The 22,860-nt window shown below is 37.8% G+C and overlaps 1 protein-coding gene across 1 annotated transcript in view; it reads left to right on the top strand.

Moving 5' to 3' along the window:
- Positions 1–22,860, top strand: part of DBX2 (developing brain homeobox 2) — a 37,202-nt gene that overhangs the window by 4,983 nt on the left and 9,359 nt on the right. Inside the window, exons 2-3 of the mRNA XM_019748352.3 lie at positions 9,378–9,473; positions 20,140–20,327. Of these exons, the coding sequence (XP_019603911.1) occupies positions 9,378–9,473; positions 20,140–20,327 (284 nt within the window). The remainder of the gene's footprint in view (positions 1–9,377; positions 9,474–20,139; positions 20,328–22,860) is intronic.

Genomic DNA, 22,860 nt, shown 5'->3' with positions numbered 1-22,860 from the left:
ACAAAATACTGTCTGAGTCAGAACTACAACAAGGTAGCAAGTTAAGCACGTTTAATTTGCCTCTGACTTGAGCACCTAGCCCTCTCCCAACCCCTAACATGCTTCTCTACTTCACTTGAACAACAGGAAATCTCAATCTGTTAACATGTATTGAAGCTATTGAGGTTTAATAAAACAGGAGTAAACTCAGCAGGCAAGTAGGAACATTTTAGAAGTTTCCCATTAACTCTTATTCACTTTAGGAATTTGAGGATTATTTTATTATAAGAATGCTCAGAAAATTGCATGTGGATTTATGCAGAAATAAATGTAGGATTCTCAGAGTTCAGGGTGACATGCAGGAAGCCAAAGGATGCCATACATTGTGGGTGATTTGAAAGGATTAACAGTGATTTTATCCACATTTGTTGGAGATAAATGTGGCTCAGATGTTGGAACCAGAGCTGTGCATCGGACTCCGTTGTATTTCCTCTTTGAGTGTGCCACCTCCTTCCCGTTCTTGTGCCAGGAGAAAAAAGTCTCTTTGTTGTAAGAAGACATTTTAGGGTTAGGTTTGCTGCTGAACAATGATAGAAATGGTAGTGACTTGTAAGTAAGGGAGCAACATAGGTAGTAGATGTGTTCCTAAAATACTTTGAGATTCTTTTCCATGAAAATTTTTTACAGAAGTGAAATGTTATCATCTTTAAAATATTTACACAAATGTGCTCTTATGTTAGGGTGAGATGGGTATACATACTGTGTTTCCCTGAAAATAATACTGGGCCTTATATTAATTTTTGTTCCAAAAGACGCATTAGGGCTTATGTTCAGGGGATGTCACCCTGAAAAATCATTCTAGGGCTGGTTTTCTGGTTAGGTCTTATTTTCGGGGAAACATGGTACTTCATCAACTCCTCCCTCAACCTATTTTCCACCACCCTATTTCTGTTGTTGATGTTATCCATACTTTAGAATCCATCTTTTAAGAGGACTTGATATATAACTCTTAATATAGTGTTTGTCCACTTAATCTTGGGTTAACAGAGACTCTAAAATATTTTTCTTAATTACAGTGATTTATTTTTTCATAGTGAAAGTTTTTTAACAATTTTTTATTCAGTTAAATAATTTTAAGTTTTCATTCAAATATACCTGGCGTTTGTCAGGAATAAAAAGGCAACTTGTAAAAAGAAACAATATGATTTTTATCTAGGAATGCTTGTTAGAATCCCTATTCAAGACTTCATTAGATCATGCTTCCATTTTATACTCTCTTAGTGAAAAGTTGGATTTTTGCCTTAACATATAATATGCTTACCAGACCCTTGTATATTTTATTCCAGAATATTTTATTTTACTTTCAGTAATGTTTCCACTTTTAATGAAATCTCTCCCTTTCATTCTTTTTAGCCTCCAGTCAATACTTGATTTGGCAATGCTGAGCGTTCATCACTTTACATAAAATTGCATTTACAGATTTCATTTTTAATAGCATTATTCATTTTTGTCAACCAACCAGCTGTTGGTTAGGAATGTTTCAGGGGCACATTTCTGTGAGTTATGTGAACAGTAAACTTATGGCACTAAAATTATCTCTGAAGTCAAAGATCAAAACACCTCTATAAGTTTTTAGACTTTTGTTGCAGAACCAAAGCATCCAAGAAAAGGGAAGAAAAAGAATTTCAAGTCTTTTTCTATTTATTGCTGAATATTTCATTGTCTTCTTGTGTATAAATAGTCCAAAGATGAACTAGGTTTTTCACTTTTCTTTCGCATGTTCCGGCACCATGCCATAACAACATTAATTGTATTAATTCTAAGTGACCATCAGAAATAGAATATATAGTGTATACATCTGTACCAGTCCTCTTGAGAGGACTCAAAATGTCTTGTTCTTTAAATTTTTCAATCTCTAATACTTCTTAAAATATGTGAAGGAGATAGAAAGCTATTCTTTGAGAAGATTTATGTACATTAAAAGAATAAAAATCATGATTGCTGGCAAGTTCTAATAAACTAACCTAGGGCAGGATTGAGTTGGGGTGTTTTGAACCAATTCAATAGTGTCTGAAACCAAAAGACAGTCTGATTCTTTAAAGGAGGAACAGATTCACTCTTATTTGCTTACATATTTTCTATAGGTGCTTTTGCACTACAAATTGAATAGTTGCAACCAAGAACACATGGCCTGCAAAGCCTAATGTATTTACTGTCTGACCCTTATGGTAAAAGTTTGCTAACACTTTCTCCAAAGCGTAAATGGCAAATTGGGTAAATTTCAAAAATACTGTGTCGTTTTCTGAGCTGGTTTTAGTAGCGTTTATAATCTTCTTGAGCCTGTTTCCTCATTTCAAAATGAGAACAGATGTTAGGATCAGCATTTGACTTTCAAACTCATAGCTCAAAAGCCCACTGATAACATACAGGGAAAGATGTGAAGGACCTGTTTCCATCATTCCACCATAAGTAAATGTTGGTAAAAGAGGTGTTGCTGTGTAAGAAACCATCTCAAAACTTAGAGGCTTAAAAGAACAATTTATTATTTTCTCTCTCATTTTTGTGGGTTGGGCTCAACTGGCTGGTTCTCACTTGGAATCTCACTGCAGTTAGATATCAGCTGAGGCTACCGTCATCTGAACGCTCAGCTGGGCTGGATTTCCAAGATGGCTACTCACATGATTGACAGTGATGCTGGCTGTTGACTGGGTGCTCAACTAGAGCCGTTCCATCATCTATACTTGGACTTTCCAAGTGTTTTGAGCTTCTTATAGCATGGTGCCTGGGTTCTGAAAGGAAGAGGTCTAAGAGCAAACATTCTAAGAAACTCAGGCAGTAACTCAATGCTTCGTATGACCTAGCCTTGCAAGTTCCAGAATGTCACTTCTTTTATGTTCCTTGGTCAAGCAAGGCAGCAAAAACACCCCAAATATAAGAGAATGGGAAATAGACACCACCTTTCAGTGGGAGGAGCACCAAATAATTTTCAGCCATTTAATATCTGCCACAGGGTGAAATCAGGATAACCGTCTTCAGACACAGTTCCTGCCAGGTCTATCTCCTGCTGTAGCACACCAATGAAGGAATCACATAGAGTGGTATAACTGGGATCCCACGGAGCCTACCTTAAGGCTCTAAGTTTTGAGTGCTATGGGTACTCTTCTGTGACATCAACTTCATTAAAAAAAAAAAAGAAGAGAAAAGGAGTTCCTCAAATTTAGCTCATTTTTTTCAGAGCTTTCTAGTAGAGACTTCTTGAAGGGAGAGGCAGCAGAGGTAATGACCACCTTTGATTATTGCAATGCATTAGGGCTCCATAGCTTGGGAAGAAACCAGACCCGACCCATCTGTTGGTATTATAAGGACATAGGAGAAGATGATAGTGGGAGTGTCCAAATAAATGATTATCATCACCGTATTGCTACAACATGTTACCACTGCAGTAGGCTCCTTCCATTTAGCCCCCTCACCCCCACCCCTTATTCTACCGCATCTCATCCACTACTGCCAGGTGACATTTTCTAAAATACAGCTTTCGTTACATCACCAAGCTATTCAGAAAAACCTTAATTATCCCCATTTGACTATCAGATCAAATAACAATATTTAGTTTGTCCTTCAAGACCTTCATTTCCTCAGCCGCCTTTAGCTCCTCCAACCACATTACTTAATATTCACTCCCTTGGCTTTGTCCCAGCAGACAGGGTGGTCTCCCCAACTGCCCCCTGTATAACCACCATCTTTGCCCTCTTTCTTTTTGTTCATGCCATCTTTCCTTCCTGGGATGTCTTCTTTCTCTTCTTTTGCCATTCCAAATACCTTCCAAGGTCCAGATTAAGATGTTTTTCCTGCTTAAAACATTCTTTGACAAAGTCTTCCTATTAATATTCTTTTCTGTTTACTGGCTTCTGCATTTCAGTGGAAGTCAGACCATGCTGTTGTCTTTTTTTTTTTTTTTTTTTTTTTAGAGTTGATCTCAAATTATATAATAATGGTAGAAGTAGAGGTTACATGTCAGGCATTGTTTTGTGTTTTTTCAGTGGTCTCATCTGGGCTATACATTATAATTACCTGTGCAGCTTTTGGAAAAAATGCTATGCTAGGGGGCCCACTCCTAGCCAGCCTGATTTAACCCAACTGGTGAGGGGCCTGAGCATCTGTATCTTTGAAAAACATTCTGGGTAATTCTGATATGTATTAAGGTTGAGGACCACTGGTGAGGGAAACACACTGTATGAATTTTTTCAGATCTCATCTCGTTCTTGGGAAATGCCTCATATTTGACAGAATAACATTAAATTTGGAGTAGGGAGAAATGAAATGTAAATTTCATTTTTTTGATCAGCAGTTTCAAAATCTGTAAGTTAACATTAAAAAATAGACATTCTTCCAGGGAGGGGAAACTATCCTTTTTCATCTTTTTAGTCTGAACACACAGTGCATTATGTGCACTTGATATATATGCAATACATATTATTTGCATGGAATTAAAAGACAGAATCAAGTAAGTAGACACTGCATGTCGTTTTTCTTCTCCTGAGCTGTATCAAAATTTTAAGACCTTTGTTTTTCTGTCTCTGAAATACTCGAGACAAAACAAACAAACAAAAAACCTGATTTCTTTTGCTTTCTGATAGGCAAAAAGGTAAAGGATGAGCTTACTTAACTTTCTCTCCCTTGCGATTGAAGACAAGTTTGCATGTGGATTGCATAAATGAATTATTTCCAGGTTTGTGATAAATAATACATCATTAGGTAACTGATATTTCTTAGGTCTTACGACTCAAGATAAATGGTTGCCGTTCATCATAGTTTCATTTTTAGATCCTTTCTACTTCAGATAGTCTGTTCAACTGTTTATTATTATTGGGTGAGAAATTTAGATGGTTTTATTCCCATTGCCCATGTACTCAGCACTTGAAGGAAGTCATTAAAATCATCCTTTTGAAATTACTTAATTCCCCGTTATTCTTTCCCAGAGGTATTTTTGACCCTGTGATGCCTAGTAAGACATCTTAGAACCTTTTCTCATTTCTCTTTATCCTTCTTAAAATGTCTGCCCAAATGGCAAAGCATTGCAGTGGGCTTCTGAAATTTATTCGACGGTTTTATTAGTGGTCTTTAGTATTCTTTCTTTGAAATGTCAGCTCAAGTTAGTACCATAGTTTGTACTGACAATAAAAAGAATACGGTTTCACCCCATTTAGATACCCATTGTTCTTCATCAGTAAAGAAGAATGAAAATAACAAAAAACAGTTTAAAAATTTGTTGCTTGCTTTCTACACAACAGAACTTTAGAAATAACTTCTCTGTAGCTTGGCTTATAACCATTCATGGCTGTGGGATACTTAATAACACAGAACCATCTAGTTGGTTAAGTTTTAAAAAATCAGGCCAGTTCGTTATCAAGTTGTCTCTAATTTCCCATCTTAACATTCAAAATAATTAATAGAGATTTTGATTTTGTGTCCTCAGAAAGGTCAGAATATCCGATTAAGAAGTGAAAAGTTCATCAAGATTTTTGTGAATAAGTGATTTTAATCATTTGGATTTGGACAGTTTAATTCCAAAAATGTTAAGTCATTTGTTTATAACTTGTAACAGTTTCCCACAGAAACTGGAGGTCAGATTTGTTGGCAGGACACAACATTTGGAGTATCCTGAAGTGTTGTGCTAAGAGAACATAATGTCATGCTGTCAACCTGACAGTGCGCATTTTTTCCTGAGGAAAGCCCATTTGTTTTTCTCTTACGGAAAGCTCGGAAGATGACACATCTCCATTTTCTGGGCTCCAGCTCTCATTGAATAAGAATCTGGCAGTCTCTGTGCAGGAAATCCTTGTCCTCATGGTTAATAACGAAATATTATGCTAAAATATTGATGTTTCTATTGTCCTTTTTTGAAAAAAAAAAAAAAGGCTAAAAACAGTTGTCATCACATTTCCGATGCATGCCCGGTTAATGAATAAATGAGAGTTAATGAATAAATGAGACAGTATGTGTTAAATTCGTAGCCAGTCCAGTGCCTCGCATATAGTAGGCACTCCTTAAATATTATTATAAGTATTTTTCAGTAAGCCTACAATGAATTGTTCCTAACATGATAAATGATAAAGTGACTACATCTAGAATATATTGATAGGCTTTGAAACGCATATCATCTGGGATGAAATTGCCTTGTTTTCTGCTCTTTTCAGAACATCTTCAAAGTAGTTCTTAATGGCTTACAAAAGTTTTAACACATCTGTCGACTTGTCATTTGGGTTTTTGTTTTTTTTTAATCACACTTGAATTTCCGTTTTTGCTCATTGCTTTAAAAAGTGTGTGGTTTACAAATATTTTAAATTGTAATATATATTTTTCAATGCATTGCATTATTTTAAATGGTTATTTCCCAATGCCATTCAACACGCCTGCAATCACATGCTCAGCTGGATTAGCAATTGACTTATGTCAAAGTAGGAGCATGTAAAAAAAATGGAGCACTTAATTGGGATTTCACAGTGATTTCCACATAAACCAGCTTAAACAAGGTGTATTTATGTATAGACATCAGGAATTGACTAATCCCCTGTGTAAATAAGTATATGTGTGTTAAAGAGTTGATTTAAAATGGTGAAGAAATTCTGCGCAATAGAACTTTGAGCCTGGTCATGACACATGCAGTTGTTTAGCCACTAGAGTTGTTACTACAGATAGCATGTAATTTGGATTACAGCTTTACTATATTAAAATAATGTACAGCAATATAAAAAAAAAAACTGTTCAATTACAACTCTTTTTCTGGCTAATTTTAACACTAAGATATTTATTACAAGTGAACTTAATTGATCACTTGTTTCAGATGAACCACCCATTTTTTATTTTTTTTTACCCCTTATTTTTCCATTTTTGGGGCTGTAGGGTTAGACTGAGAAACACCTTGGTTAGAGTTATAAAATGTGTAACTTGTACATATCCTGCATCATTATATTAATAGTATCTGTCGTTAGTGTACTTATTTTCTATTGAGCAAAAATATTCCTTTTTTGTGTGTGTTTCCAGCTATTGTGATAAATGTGTAATTGTATGTATGTAAATGCAAGATCACTGAGTCTTTTTCTTTTATCTCAATTTAAAAACTGCCAAATAACACAATAGCCATAACTTAATTATCAATGGAGTGTTTATTTTGGAGATGAAATAAGTTAGTTAACAGAAATGCTTGAGAATAAACATAATGAGGCAACTTTTATACATAGAAATGCATTTCCATTTTTCAAAATACTTCATATATCCATAAAAATAATGGAAAATATAACTCTGTCTAAATAATGCAATATACTTGGAATATAATTTAAGATGTTAAATTCAAATGAAGTGACTTATCATTTCTATGATGGTTTTATAGTCAATATAAGAACAACTTATAATAATGAAAAATTTTTAAAGTTTTATTGAACTTTTTGAACACCAAAATTGGTCTTTTTTTCATACTTTGTTTAGTTGCCGTATTTTCAAAATAGCATAAGACAAACATTTTATTGTAAGATCCAGCTATTAAAAAGGAACATTAATATTGACCACTTTCCATTATATTAGAGAAAAAAACCTGCATTTATGATTAAGTTACAATTTGAAAGCATTAAGAGCCCTGAGACTACAAAAGTCTTATGGGAAATACACTTATCTGGAGGTATCCTTCAAAGGCTTAGTGACAATAAACACATGCTCATTAATTGGCTAATATACGAGTCTGAAATTACGGTGTTGTTAAAAAAGGTATGTATGTGTATCAAAATAATTTTCACTATATGTAATTTAGAAGAGAAAAGAAAAGAGTTGCCATTGAGTGTGTAGAGCAGGGGTGTCCAAACTGCGGCCCGTGGGCCAACTGCAGCCCGCAATCCATTTTTAATTGGCCTGCAGCAAATTCCAAAAATATATTTAGTTCACTTAAATAAACCAGGTGAGGCAATACGTACTTCACCTTGAGGGAGGGGCCCGGCTGTTTGTGTATTTTACCGCATATGGCCCTTGGTAAAAAATGTTGAAAAAAGTTTGCACACCCCTGGTGTAGAGCAAGTAATAAAAACATTTATTTTGAAGTCATGGTCTAGATTTCAAGGTCATCTGTTACAGAAGATACTGTATTTCAGGCTAAGTCGGGAGCAGAGAAGGGGTTAATTTCCTCATCCTCATTGTTTACCTAAGATGATCAGAAGTTTCCTGTGTCATAGATTTGCTGATCATTCATTCATTTGTTAAAAATGTATTGACTATTTAGAATGTGCCAGGCACTCTACTGGGCATGCCCTTGTAAAAGGAAGTTGCCCACCTTCAGGAAATCTCACCCACATTTATATTGTATTAAACCTCATTAGGATACAGTGTATTTAAGGTACTTAACCAAAGGTGGGCACATAGTAAGTGCTCAATAAAAAAGAGCTATTAATGTTCTATGCCACCCTTTATAGCTATTTTTTATCTACTGAGGAACAGAGTTTAAAATTTATGTACCAGAGTAATGATAACTAGCCCATGGATGTGTATTGGACATGTTAGAAGCAGCATAGTTTAATAAAATGAGAAGAACAGAATTATATGACAACTCCCTATACTATAAGCGTAAATGCTTTCCGTTTAATTAGATTTCTCTTGCAATAAAATGTTACTACTCTTCTCAAACACTTTGAAATGTGTAAATGTGATCAGCAAAACCACTTTTTGATAGGGAATTGTTCAGTACATTAACTGTTATAAACTTTGGAATCCAACTAACTATGTATTTCAAAAATCTTTCTGAAATTAAACAGTAGAGTAATATAAACGCTTTAAAAAACTGAACGTAAGCACTTAACATTCAGATTATTTCTTGGTATTATATCTAGAGCTGTGCTACTCAATATGACAGCCCCTAGCCATATGAGTCTATTTAAACCTAAAATAATTTAAATTAAGAATTCAGTTATCTAGTCATCCTCGCTATATTTCAAGTGCTCAGTAGTCATGTGTGACAAATCAATAGATACCATATAGGACAGTGCAGATAAGGACATTTCCATCATCGTAGATAGTTCTCTTGGATTGCGTTGCTCTAGGATATTTTAAATAAAGAAGTATTTGATATTTGCTACTTAGAATTATGACCACACAGAAAATGAACTATTATATTTGGTTTTGATAATTTGAGGCTTTCCACTACATCTTCTAAATCTTGATTAAATTATTTGGCAAGCTCTTCAACAAATAAAGGCTGGAACTTTGAAGTTTTAAATGACTTTAGTTTCAGTAAAAGTAATAACTAAGTAAAGGCTCAGAAAATGAAGTGCTTTTACTCAATGACTTTTGGGAAACTGGAACTTTGAATATTGTTTAAAAGAAATGGCTAATCAATGAGATCGATGCTTTCTCTGCAGCACCTTCCAAACCTTTTTTCCTGAGTGCCCCGCCATTCTACTCGGCCTGCTGTGGTGGGTCCTGTCGGCGCGCTGCATCCCCCACTGCTTTTCCAAGTAAGTTTTTATGCTTCATCAGCAATGCCTCAGTTATTCTGTAAACCAAAGCAGCAGGATATAATGTGCTCTGGAAAACTAATTGGTAATGCAATGGCAGGGAGCTAATTCCTCACTAAAAATCACAGCGATCCTATTCAGGAGGTTTCCAGAGATTTATCAAACCTCAGCACACTGAGCAATTGTGAGCGGTTTCCAATGGCATTGAAACCCAGGGCTGACACACCAAGGAAAGCGACTTGTTTTCCATGTGATAGAAAAGATTTCAGAGGGACCAGTTTGGCTCTTTTTGAAAATGTGTAGCAATACCCATTTAAAGAAGAGAAAAGGAAGGCTAAGAAATTATGCTGTGTAAAATTTCCATTCAGCTAAATGTGTGACACAGAAGGTCACTAGGTGGCCATAGAAAATAATTTAAAATCGTCAAGATTGTAAAAAGAGATGAATGCCTCTCCTTTGTGATCTTGAAGAAAACCAGTCAGCGTTGTATGAAATATTTGCAAGAGAACTGTTCTTCAAACATTACAAAACTTCAATAGGGTCCAGGGGTGGAGTGAGAATGACAATTTTCAAAAACTTGTAGAGTGTGTATGTGTGTGCACACACGTAAATAAAAAAATGTCTCAGTGAAAGTAAATAACATTCACCTTGGTCTTGAGATTTCTAGGACAGAGAAGAATCTGCAGGCAGAGAATTTGAGTTTATGATAAAGAAGTCCAGTGGAGAAGTGCCTTTATTTCAGCTGCCCACGAGAAAACATGGATTCAGGTTAACAGCTCTGCCAGGTGAAAAGTGAAGTGGGAGCTGAGTCAGGCTGAAGTCAGAGCTCTGTCATAGCTGAGTGCAGAAGGCGGCTGCCTCTCTCTGTGTGTTTCATGAATGTTTCAGGAGAGCAGTTGCTCAGCAGAGTGATTCCTGACAAGTGAGGCAGCAAATGCTGGCCGTTTAATGAGCTGCAAGCTTCTGAGCATCTCTTTAGGGGGCTGATACTTTCCCACAGAGCACTTTACATGGCTGGGACCCAGCCACAATGGGTGACAGATCCGTGACCAATCGCCACTTTCACTTGACTCATCCACACGCGACCTCACCACGATTTTTCACTGTGCAGATGAACTTTAGGAACCATTTCACATGGAAAAGGCTTGGGCAAGGGTCAGTTGCCCTTTTGTATGGTCATAAAGCAAGGCTCTGTGTGCCAGTCTTTTCTGCTGTCTCACATTCCAAGTGAATTTCTGGACACCATTTAAAGCACTTGACTGAAAAATAAAGCAGTGAATGAAACTGACTTTTATAGACTCATTCTAGCTCATCTTCCCATATAACTCTGTCCACCTGAAAAGGGATTTAGTGGATGAGCTGAGTGTATATAGGACTTGCTGAATACATAGGGCCCATTATCAACTGTGGGGATTGTTTATGAACCAGGACTGATACACTACTATTTTGGAAGTGACCTATTAATTGTCCATTTAACTAGAATGCATTGATTCAAATAGAAAAATGGAAACCATGACTAAACCTTTTACTCGCTCCTTCAAGGTGGTCTCCCATGAGGGCAATTGAAAACTGTTGTGCAAATTGAGGAGACATTTATCACCGTATAACGAGAGTATCAGGAAAAGACTGCTGGAGTAGTGACTAAAAACCCCAAAACCGGATACCATAGCATAGTGGCATTCCTGTGTGGAATTAAATCTTTAGTGTTGTATTCCAGAGGTGGAGATAACAAAAGGTCCCACACCTAATTTCAGTTATTTCACCTTGATGTAATACTAGTCTTCTACTTTAGAAAACCTCTGGCAATGGAGTTTAGATAAGTGTAAATGGACAAAAAAATCCCGTGTAACAACAGGTGGACATTTGTAAATGTGTGTGTATTCATTTTCTAGCACTGTTTTAGTAAGAGTCTCCAAGCCATGATAGCACACCAATGTCCAGGCCAGTTTAATAAATAGAGCACATAGAAATAATTCTGAAGACATTTCCAAAATAACTTCATCTTCTCAATGGCTTCAAAATTTACTTTCTGCAGTCTCATTTTCCTCTGCTTCCCAGTCCTTCCTACTTGATGCTTTTGGACATAACCGTTGTAAATGTGGTGGTGTCGATCCCTGGAGGTTTATAAAATCCCAAGCTTATCTTTTTTATTTAATAAAGCACACAGAGGGGAAAATCAGCACAGCTCAGATCAAGAGAATGCTGCAATTTGTTTGTTTTCATTTCTAAAGTTGGCACTTGAAAACGGTTTAGAGATACCATGAATTTTTAAAGTAAACATTGGTGTCTCATTAGTTATAAATCTGAAATGAATTTCTTATTTTGTTGTGTATAATGCTCATTGTGTTGGCAGCAAATAATGAAATGGTGGATTTATGCTATCAATAAAGCATTTTACATAAATAATCAGGAGGCCAAGGAACAGTTAATAAGGCTCATGTCTGCACAGTAATCATTTTTATTTAAGGCATTTACTAGATTTTCTTTTTTTCTTCTCTTTTTAATAACAGGAACGATTTTTATGCCCAAACATTTAATTCTTTTTTCCATTGTACAAAAGAAGAAAAATGAACTGTTTAAGTAATGTTGTATTAAGTTTCAGCTCGGACAGCCAAAAATTAAGGTTTATACTAAAAATTGTAATAAGTGATGAAATCAATGGCCCTCATTATTGTTTCACAATATTGACTTCACTATGTCTGAAAGTGTAGGATCAGATCAACATGTCCATAACTAGCAAGTGAAATATCACTTTGACTCTTTTAACATGATTCACTTGTTTAAAATTGATTTAGTTTTTCTTGTTAACTTTCAGATTTATGATTGACTCGTTGCAATGTGGAAACGATCATTCATTCAGTGCCCTTCTCACATATAATAAATAGTTTAATAGGCTATTTAAGCACAACCCTTAGAGTGGGGAAAAATTAAAAGGCAGTGGTTAAAAAGTTCTCCCCTCCCTCAAAGCAGTGTGAGGAAAACCTTTGATATTACATCCATAAGGCTTTTTTTCAAAATAACACATTTCTCAGCTAAGAGGAAATGGAAAGTTGTGGAATGTATGCAGAGAATGACCTTAAAAAGAAACTACCTGAAAAAATACAGGAGTCTTAATTATGTACAATAGCTAATTGAATTCATCAGGTAATTATTTCGTTTTTGTCCTTGAGTACTCAACTAGAATTTGACCTTTTGAGAATTTTATGTATTAAATGACAAAGTTTAAATTGGGAGCAGCATTATAAAAATATGAACAGGGAAATATTCTGGGACAAACTGCTCAGCCTTTTTCTTGGGAGATGACCTTATATTCTCCATTTTGAGATCATTTCCCTCTCTTCCCTTCTTTGTTAAAACCTAAAAGAACACAATATATTCTCCAAATTTAAATTTAGGATTTTGTTGAAGGCAGCAGGAAAGGGACATTATGTTGTTATTGCGCATGTAGGTTGGTCCTGTGAGTGTTACTGTCAAACGGTGGCAATGCTCTGATAGTACTTTTGCCACCTGACCTGACTGTGCTTTCAGCTGGAGTGGTGAGTGGGCTGAGGAAACTGACCAAGACCTGTGGAAGTCGGTAAAAGACTGCATGAAAGTTTCTTTCCTAAGGCTTTCTCTTTAGCACTCTGTTATCTTCAGAGGATGCAGAATTAGGTTCTGATAGAGTAAGAAGCCTAATTATGTTGCTGAGTTTGTACAATAAGTTGAATATAGATTTTGACTTCTCAATAGTGAAGGGAGGGGTGCTCCATAGATAAATGACACTCGTTCAACCAGGAAGAATGTTTAAAGGAGTCAGAGACTCAAAGACAATAGATTTTCCAGGTTGATGGCTCTATTCAGCGGTTCTACAGAGGCAGTGAAAGTATATGGGTAACGTTCCTGCAGCAGAGTTTCCCTTCTCCCCACGTGTTCATAAGTAGTAGTGGTGGGGGTTGGGAATATAGGGTACTTCTCCCTCATCTTATCTATAGCCCTGCCTGAACGTAACATGAAATCTCGTAGGGCAGCTGAGAAAGTCCTGATTTTAGATTCCCCCAAACAAGGGCACAAGTACAGTATAGGGGAGGGAGAGAACTGGATGAATAGAACAAAGTAGGAAAGGGTTGTACTGTTAGCTCGGTATGTGTCTACAGAATGAGGTGAGGTGACTGGATTGTGCTTTTAGAAATACTGTGTTTCCCTGAAAATAAAACCTAGCCAGACCATCAGAACAGGAAACAGCAAGGTCAGTGCCATGGCAGGGTCCAGGAGCTTACAGTGGACCAAAAGCAGCAGTAGGGATGAACGGTCCAAAACTCTGTCAGGGCTTTCTGAAGCAGTAAGGCGAAAGAATATAGGACAAAGAAAACTAACCCAAATGGGATCAATAATCCAGAGGTGCCAGTGAGTCAAGGTGTGTCGAAACATCACACAAAGTACTAGCACCCTGTTCCTGGGGACATGACTCTTGGATTGCAGTGGTAACAAGACAGGGCAGAGCTGCAGCTTTTTGCTCTCAGGCTGATGTCTAGGAAGTGACTATATCGGTCCCCCTTTGTTCTCTAGGGATTGCTGGCTGTTATAAATAGCAATGCCCTGTCTTCAGAAATAAGACTTGTTTTCTAGAGGTCAAGGAAAAAGAAGAGGCAGAGGCTTCCACTAATTAATCTAATGTTGTGTCTCTCTATTGCTGCCTACCTTCCCCTCCCCACCCCAACAATATCATTCACACACACCTCCATTTGCAGTGTCCTTACTAGGCCCATTACACATGGAGATTCCCTGGGGGGTGGTGCTTGGGGACCATCTTAGGATCTAGGGAATCATGCTTTTGAAAACTTCTCCATCCCAGGTTATTCTGCCATTTTCATATGACTGTCCCCACCTTCTGACCTCTTTCCCTGCCCACTCACAACGTTGACAATCTTTGGTATAATTTTAAAGAGCATTGATTGGCCTCACTCTGCTTTGATATGTGACCTCAATTACACAACTTCACTTTCTGGAGTTTCTATTTTTGTCCTATGGAAAATGGGGATGACAGTATCTACTGCTGGGAATTATTGTAAAGATTATGTAACGTGCTGTATGTAGTTGGCACATACATCAGCAGATGTTGAGCTCCAAATATATATTGAAGCCACATTATAAAACAATAATAATAATGATAATAATAATGATATCCCCAAATTGGTAGCGCCTGTAGCACCTTGATTTGGTGGTCCTGGATTTTAAAGCCTCCTTTCTACTATATGACTTAAACTCTGTATCTGTTTATTTTTATATTATTCATTTGTTTATTTTTTTTATCTCCTGGAAGTTTCTGTGCAAGTCAGACATTTGTGATGCATTTAGGAATAGTTGGAGGTATTTGTTGCTGATAACTTTTCAATAGCTTCTGAGAGATTTTTGAGTCACTAACAAGTTCTGGAAGTCCATGTTTGTTTGCAGGCATAAATTTGAGCATGTATTCTTAGGTTTAGGAAGTATGGAAATGGTGTAGGTTCCTCAGTGTGGCTTATGATTAGATCCAGAGGTAGCCCATAAAAGACTCATGGGTGAGATGTGGAAAGAAGCATCAGTGGTAGAAGCAGCATCTTGTAACACACTTCTTGTAGGAACCCAAGGCACATCACTTTATGAAAACAAGCGTGACGTGTGTATTGCAGGCGGCACCAAGAGAAGCCAGGCAGCTATCAAAGAAAAGAAGAATGTGATGTTCTTTATCTTGCCATATTGTTGCTTGTATGTTGGTGGAATTCATGTTTGTAACAGGGCACTGAAACCTGAGGGCCGGACCCAGGGGTCGACCCTCTGACCCTCACAACCACCCCAGGACTCTCATTTAGACGTTGGTGTCTGGTTTGAGTCTGTGAGCCCGAAAATGTTAGTACTTACCACAACAGTAAGAATAATTTATTTGTAGATTCCCTTGGTGGAACTCTTCTTTCTCTTTACTTAAAACTAGTTCATTAGGAAAACGTATGGGCTTCTATGAAAAGTTTTAGGGGCATTTAAATGTGCTACCCCACTGTTTTATTTAAACATGAAGGGGCTAAAATGTGTAAAATTCTGACTTCTACTTATAAAACCTCTATTTAGAAAAAAAAAAGTATATGTAGATTTTTAAAAAAAAACTAGCCTCCATATATTTAGGTCCATAAATTTGCTTTTCATTTCTATATAGATATAGAAAGTTATATTAACTCAGAAAATATTGGCCTTTTGAAAATGCTAAGTTGGTCAGGTCCTTATTGAAATGCTTTCCACTGTGCCAAGTTCTAACCTCAACTTGTTTCAGTCACCCCCGGCCCTAATCTACCTTCCCAGTTTATCTCCTGTTTCTCCCCATTCCTACCCTGCACTCTGGAAATACCAAGCTGTGTGAGATTCCTAGACCCACCGTTTTTCATATATGTTCTCACGAGCTTGCAGGTGCAAATGTTAATCCGGTTGCCCTGCCTGCCTTTGTCTAATTAGCCCCCAGGAGGAATTTCTGTTCTAGCTGCTCTGCTCTCTCACAGCTTTACTCTGTTGGCCTCTAAGACTAAGTGGCTTCTTATCTGGTGCTCTGACTGCTTTCTCTGCTCTGATCTGTGGGTATTTACCTCACTGTACTATGGCAGTCTGTATTTTTCTTGGACCTCTCCTTACCAGTGGGGAGCACCTGAAGGATGGATTGGATGCATCGTCAGTTGTCACTGAGCAACAACTGTCCCTCTGCCAGATTAGTCCCCCAAAAGGTTGCTATACTATTTGCTCATTTTTCTGAGAAACTAGACCTAGATTTATAATCTGGAGTGGACATAAATTATTTGTCCATAATTTTACATTAATAACTTATCTTAGTGTTTATTTTTGATTTTTGATCTTTTTTCTGACTTTGACTTAATTGTCAGCATAGCATGTATCTTATGTGTCATATGTGTTATAGTGTATTTTCTTTGCTGCTGTCTGATCTTCATAGTCTTCATCTTTAATGGTTCTTCAAAATTGCATTGCGTGGATATAGCATAATGTAACTTTACCTTTGGATAGTTTGGTTTCTTCCCCTAAGTGTTAATATTATAATATGGCAGTCATAATGGTAGATTAGACATATTTATAAACTAAGAATGCCACAATCAAAATATCAAGTGAAAAGGACACAGTGGAATTTGAGGACACAGTTACTAGGCTGTATAGGAAGTGCCATGGGGTCCAGGCTCACAGACTAACCCAGGATGGGGAGCAGAAGCCCGTAGTCACAGATGGGAGCCTTGGCTGTATTTATAGATGTTTCTTCCTTCCCCTTCTTGACCTGCCCGAGTAAAGAAGCAGTGTGGGCAGAGGAAGGAGCCAAGGATCTGGATTCAGAAAGCCTTGCTACCAGCCGAGCTTGGTGTCCTGTGTGTAGCTTTGGACCTTAACCACTCTGAACACGTCCTCATCTGTACAGAGGATGTCTGTGGCATGTCATTCTTATAAGAAGCAAATGAAATCCAATACGGGGAAGGAAAATACATTTGTGGGATCTTTACTGTGGGCTTGGCACTGAAATTTTCTTGTGTGATTTCATCCAATCTTTATAGCATCCCTATAAGATGAGCTGGAGGAGATGAACTTGTTCCAAGTCACACTGATAAGTGCTGAGAGCCAAACCCAGTTCTTCCATACTCCAGTCTGTGTTCTGACACTTTCTAGAGAAACATCATCCCACTAGATAAATCTGTGCTCTCAAATAATGCAGAAGTGCCAATTCCATGTTCTCTATACCAAGGAAAGTTCAAGAAGAAAAGCATTTAGAAAAAGATGAACAAATTGAGATATTTAGAATATCTTTTATTATTGACCACTGTTGCATAAGACTACTTAAATCTGTGGTAAAGAAATAGTAAATCCAGTTGTCAATACCTGACTTCAAGATATGACCTTGGCATGAGACAGGCAAAAAGTAGGTGCTGTAAATGGAGAATTAACTAAGATCCTATGAGAGGATGAAAGGATAGGGCATCAGTAAAAGTAGACCTTTGTAAAGAATTGGGCATGATTACATCCCAGGGGCTCTTCTAAGGAGATGTAAATATTATAGAGCTGGAAGGAAAGAGGGAGAAGCCAGTGGTTCTTCTTGCATTGGGAGGATGAACCAGAGTAAGATGTAACCCAGGGCTGAGGGACTAGCTGGGAGATGTTTGCAGTATTTTAGACAAATAGGAAAGGAAGCTATCATATTACAGCAGTAGAATTAACAAAATTTTTCATTTATTGACATTCTCCTTCTAAAATATAAGTTGAATTGTGTCAGTATTGCATAGGGTTAGAAGCCTTTGTTTTGGAATCAGTCTTTTGGGGTTTGAAACCCTAGCCATGTGACCTTGGGCAAAGTTTCTTCATTTTATTCACCTGTAAAATGGGGGAGAAGAATAGTAGCACTCATGGTACCGATTGGTTGGGAGAATTAAATGAAATAACGCAAGTCAGCAGCTTAACACAGAGTGAATGTAACAGTATAGAGTAAGTGCTCAGTGTATGTTTTTTATTACCATGTCACACCCTACTGAAACATCTTCTGTTGACCTTCAGTGCCTATTGGATAATGTCCCAAACCCTTATAGTCTTTTATGATCTGGCTCCATTCCACTCCATAATCTCCATTCCAGAGGTCCAAATGTCTTTAAGAGCCTGGCAGGTAAAAAACAAGCTAGGTGAGGCTATGGCAAACTGGGGGCCACACACTTCCTCTAAAGGAGCTATCTGCTACTCATTCATGTAGCTCTTTGCTTTGCGGAAAGTGAGCCCGGTGTGGTTACCTTTGAGGAGATGTTGGAAACCTGGACTTCCTGTGAACCTCCCGGTTAATATATGTGGACAAGTCAACCAGAATTCTTCATCACTACTCTAAGACCAAACAAAGCCCGTTGGCAGGCTGGATATGGTTGCAAGCTTGCACTCTCTGCTTCATGCCCTTCCCCAGTCTTGCATGCTGCTTCCTTCTCCTTGGCTAGACTGTATTCCTTTGTGCGTTAGTGCTTTTAGACATGCTCGTCACTCTGCCGGGATTGGCTTTCATTCTTTCTCCACTGGGCTGCTTTGTTCTTTTAGACTTGGCTCAACCTGACTGTTTTCTCTGGACTATTCTACTTCTGTAATTTCCTCCTTCGTGATACTGGAGCTTTTTGTAGATCATTCAATTCATTTGCTTGTTATTTTTTTTTTTTTTAGAAATAATTATTAAGCACCAAAATGCATATCAGCTACAGCCATAAACTGGAGTCCCTACTCCCCTGGTGCCTATTTCTGGAGTGATGTTCATGTATCAGGGCTTCCACATGAAAGTTAGCTCCTGGATAGGAGGGACCATGTGCTATTTGTCTGGTATCCTCAGCAATTAGCCCAGTGAGCCTGATACCCAGTGTATTAGTGTTTTCTTGCTGCTTTAACAAATTTCCACACACCTAGCATCTTAAAACAATATAAACTTAATTATCATACAAACTTGCTATCTTTAGGTCTGAAATGATTTCACTGGATTAAAATCAAGGTGTCATCAGGGCTGCATTCCTTCTACAGCCTCTACATGGGAATCTGTTTCCTTGCCGTTTCCAGTTTCCAGTGGCTGCCTGCATTTCTTTGCTTGTGGCCCCTTCCTCCATCTTCAAAGCAAGAAGTGTAACATATTCAGATCTCTGACTATGACTTCCTTTTTTTTCCTCCCTCTTCCACCTATGAGGACCCTTGTAATTGCATTGGACCCTCAAGGATATTCCAGGATACTCTCCTAATCTCAATGTCAGCTGATTAGCAACTGTAATTCCATCTGCAACTCTAGTTCTCCCTTGCCATGTAATCTAACATATTCATAGGTTATGGGGATTAGGACATGGGCATCTTTGAGAAGGTCATTATTCTGCCTACCACAACTGGGAAGATGAATGAATGAATGAATGAATGAATGAATGATGCATGAAACTCTCAGAGGGTGGGAACCAGTGTTGTCCTAGCCACAACAGAGCACAAAAAGTAGTAAATGTCTCAGACCTGAAGGAGTTGCTGATCAGTTGAATTAGGGTGGTGGTGGTGGTGGTGGTGATTGGAGATCTTCCAAACCTCCCTTCTCAGATTAAACATCTCTGACTCTTTCAAATTTTCCCTAACATCTCAGATTAAGATCAGACCCCTTATTTTATGTTCCCAAAGGCACTTTCCCTAGAAATATTTCATTATACTTGTGATGCTAGTTTAATAAATGCCTTCCACTAGATTTTGTAGGTAACAAGTGCAATAAAACACATCTATCAGTGTGTAGCTTTGAGCAGAGTACCTGGAAAATATGGTCAGTGTTCAAATATTTCCTGAGAGGATGAATAAATTAAGACTTAGAGAAAAATGAAGTGTTTAAACCACTTACTACTTATTCTGCACTGGAGCTTTTTAACTCAGGATCATGGGCTTTCTGACATGACATCCAAAATTGGGAGGACAAGTATATGTACTTTTTTCTCATTGGGGAGCAAATAGTGTTTATCAGATTCTTCATGGAGTCCATCACCAAAAAGAGGAAAAGAAACACTGCTCTGAGGGTACGAAGTTGAGAGACAAGTTTATTTGGCTATGGTACAGAGAAGGAGGATACTGTTCAGGGAAAGACAGACGGACTTATCCTCACTGAAACTAACTGGGCTTTTGTATCTTTTCCCACCGCTAGGAGAAGAGAGCGTGCTGCCTCTCCTGACACAAGACTCTAATTCCAAAGCTCGGAGGGGTATTTTGAGAAGAGCCGTATTTTCTGAGGACCAGAGAAAGGCTCTGGAGAAAATGTTTCAGAAGCAGAAATATATCAGCAAAACAGACCGAAAGAAACTTGCCATCAACTTGGGACTAAAGGAATCACAGGTACTAATTGAGCAGGATAATGTCCACTGCTCCTGATTTCTGAAGGAATACAGTGTATGCCATTCATTTGGCAAATATTCGTTGTAGGAGGTTGGACCCTGAAGTGTTATTGAAATGATTTCATAATTTTTTTTAGTGGGTGGAAATACATATCACAATTCCTATTTGGAAATAGGTCTGTACACTTAGAGGTCTAGGTGTTTGCCTTATTAATTCTTCCCACATGAACAGAAACACTGAGGATGTGGCATTTACATCGTTAAATTGTTTGCTGTTTTCAGAGAAGCAGGCTACCTAATTCCTTACAAAAACAGAAACCAATTTTCCTCTTTTTCTTCATTTCCAATCCAAAATCAAGGTATGAATGAGTGACTTATAAATACCTCTTAATGGATTTCATTATTTTGCATTTTGGGCTTATGTCAAGTATAGTTAAGTAATTTCGCATTTGCAACACTTACAAACCTTTCTCATACATCGCTATTTCATATACTTTTGAATAAGACTTTCTGGCCTTTTGGGAAGTGCAGAATACTCCACTTAAAGTTTGGCCTGCTAATGACAAATAATTAACAGTATAAGGCTCCAGCCTTTCCTGTTTGATCCTTATGCTTACCATATGAAATAAGCCCTATAACCATCCACATCTTCTAGATGAGGAAATGTAGAGAAGGAAACACAAGTCCGATGTTATGTAGTAAAGCTGCTTTGGAGCTGGGCTCCCACCCCAGGCAACCTGATTCTGGAGTTTGATTTCTCCCTAACTTGGAGCCACCAGGTACAAGATATGCAGGGCACTTGGCTAAGGGGGATGGCAGAGACTGAAATGCCACAGGTACTCTGCTCGCCAGTCTGGCTTTCTTGATGCAGGGCTGCAGCCACCTGGATTTTTTGGATTAGCATAAAGGCAATGAAGGGCTAGCCGAAGTTCTGTATTAACCACCATACTCTGTTTTCCCTCAGTACAAATGACCTAGTTTCTAACTGGATTTTATTTAAACCAGCTATTTTTGGGTGAAGCTCTTGCTTCCTTTCCCTAAGGAACTGATTTGTTGCTCCCACCTTTTTTTTTAGTCATATGAAGCAGTATGTGGTGTGGTAGAGGGTAACAGGCCTAGATCAGCCCATCTGTGCTTTCCTCATTGGGTGGCAATTAATGAGTCCATACCCTTAATTGACTGCTCTGTACCTCAGTTTCTCACTTAAAAAATGGGGACAAATATAGGAATTCTGTGTCACCGAGCAATTTTAGGTGTATGGCAGATGAATCAGTAGCTATATCTTGATGGTCTAATGTATGCATGACATTGTGCTAGGTAAGCAGTAAGAGGGAAGGTTGATAAGTACTGCTTAAGATACACCACTTGCACCCCGGGAATTTATACAACCAACTGGGAAAACAAAGCAGAAGCTGATGAACACCATATAGGATATATCATGTGCTAGGTTAGATATACTGCCAAATAAAGGAACTAGATCAGTGGTCCTCAACGTTATGTATCTCTGGAGTCTCACATTCATTCTCATCTCTGGAAAGGACAGCCATATGACTGGTCCCCATACCCGTAGGGAACCTAGTGATGGAACTGTCTGATCCACAGAGGAATTGTGGGCCTGCCTGAGGACCACATGGTGGCTTGGTGGGCCTGGCCTGCGTCACACTGGTATGGGTAAGAGAGTCCAGAATCGGAGGGGAGAAAATGTGCACGTTTGGGAGGTCAGGGTGGGGCAGGCTCTGGTTGAATAGAAACTTGAAGTAGGTATTAAAAGATGAAAAGTGGCTAGGTTTGGTCTGATGGTGCTGTGAGAAAGTGTGAAAATCTCAGATAGTACATATAATCTTAAAAATTCACTATGGAAAGAGAACGCAGCAAGCATGTTAAAGAATATTTATGAGGGGGAGGACCATAATCTCTCCACTCCAAGAAAACAAATTGTTTTCCTCTTTGTATGTTATCTTCCAGTTCTTATCCACAGGCACATAGTTTTACATATTTGATTATATTGTTTTTAAAACTCAGGTGCCACAGCAATGAATGCTTTTTATCTGATTGAATTTGGTGAACATCTCAGAAGTAATTTAACATTTTCTTACTTGCGTTTGTGTCTAATGACACAATACATGGTATTTATTATGGTAAATTCAAACAAAAGAGAAAGTGGAAAAGTTAAAAATAAAAGCTCATCTAATTCCCCTTCCAATCCAACTCCTTGGTTACTACTGTCATTTTTAAACGTCTCTTGTTTGAATTTATTGGATATATTGTATTATTTTAAAAATAAAATTGCATGTGTGTTGTATATGCACTAACATATAATCACCAATATTTGCATAATGACTACCATGTGCCCTTATATTTGATGTCATTTATCCTTAAAATGACCCTATGTGGTAGCTACTTCCATTGTTATTTTACAAATGAAGAAGCTGAGACTTAGAATTGTGCACATATATTTTTAAATAAAAATGGGATCATACTCTGCATATATTTTGACTTCTTCTGAAGGACATTACAAATCACCTGTATAACCA

Source organism: Rhinolophus sinicus, chromosome 1 (genome assembly GCF_057876585.1).
Source record: "Rhinolophus sinicus isolate RSI-liver-muscle chromosome 1, RSI-T2T, whole genome shotgun sequence".
In the NCBI taxonomy this organism is placed as follows: Eukaryota; Metazoa; Chordata; class Mammalia; order Chiroptera; family Rhinolophidae; genus Rhinolophus; species Rhinolophus sinicus.
The sequence above is the reverse complement of the archived record's forward strand: the minus strand, read 5'-3'. Positions and strand labels throughout refer to the sequence as shown.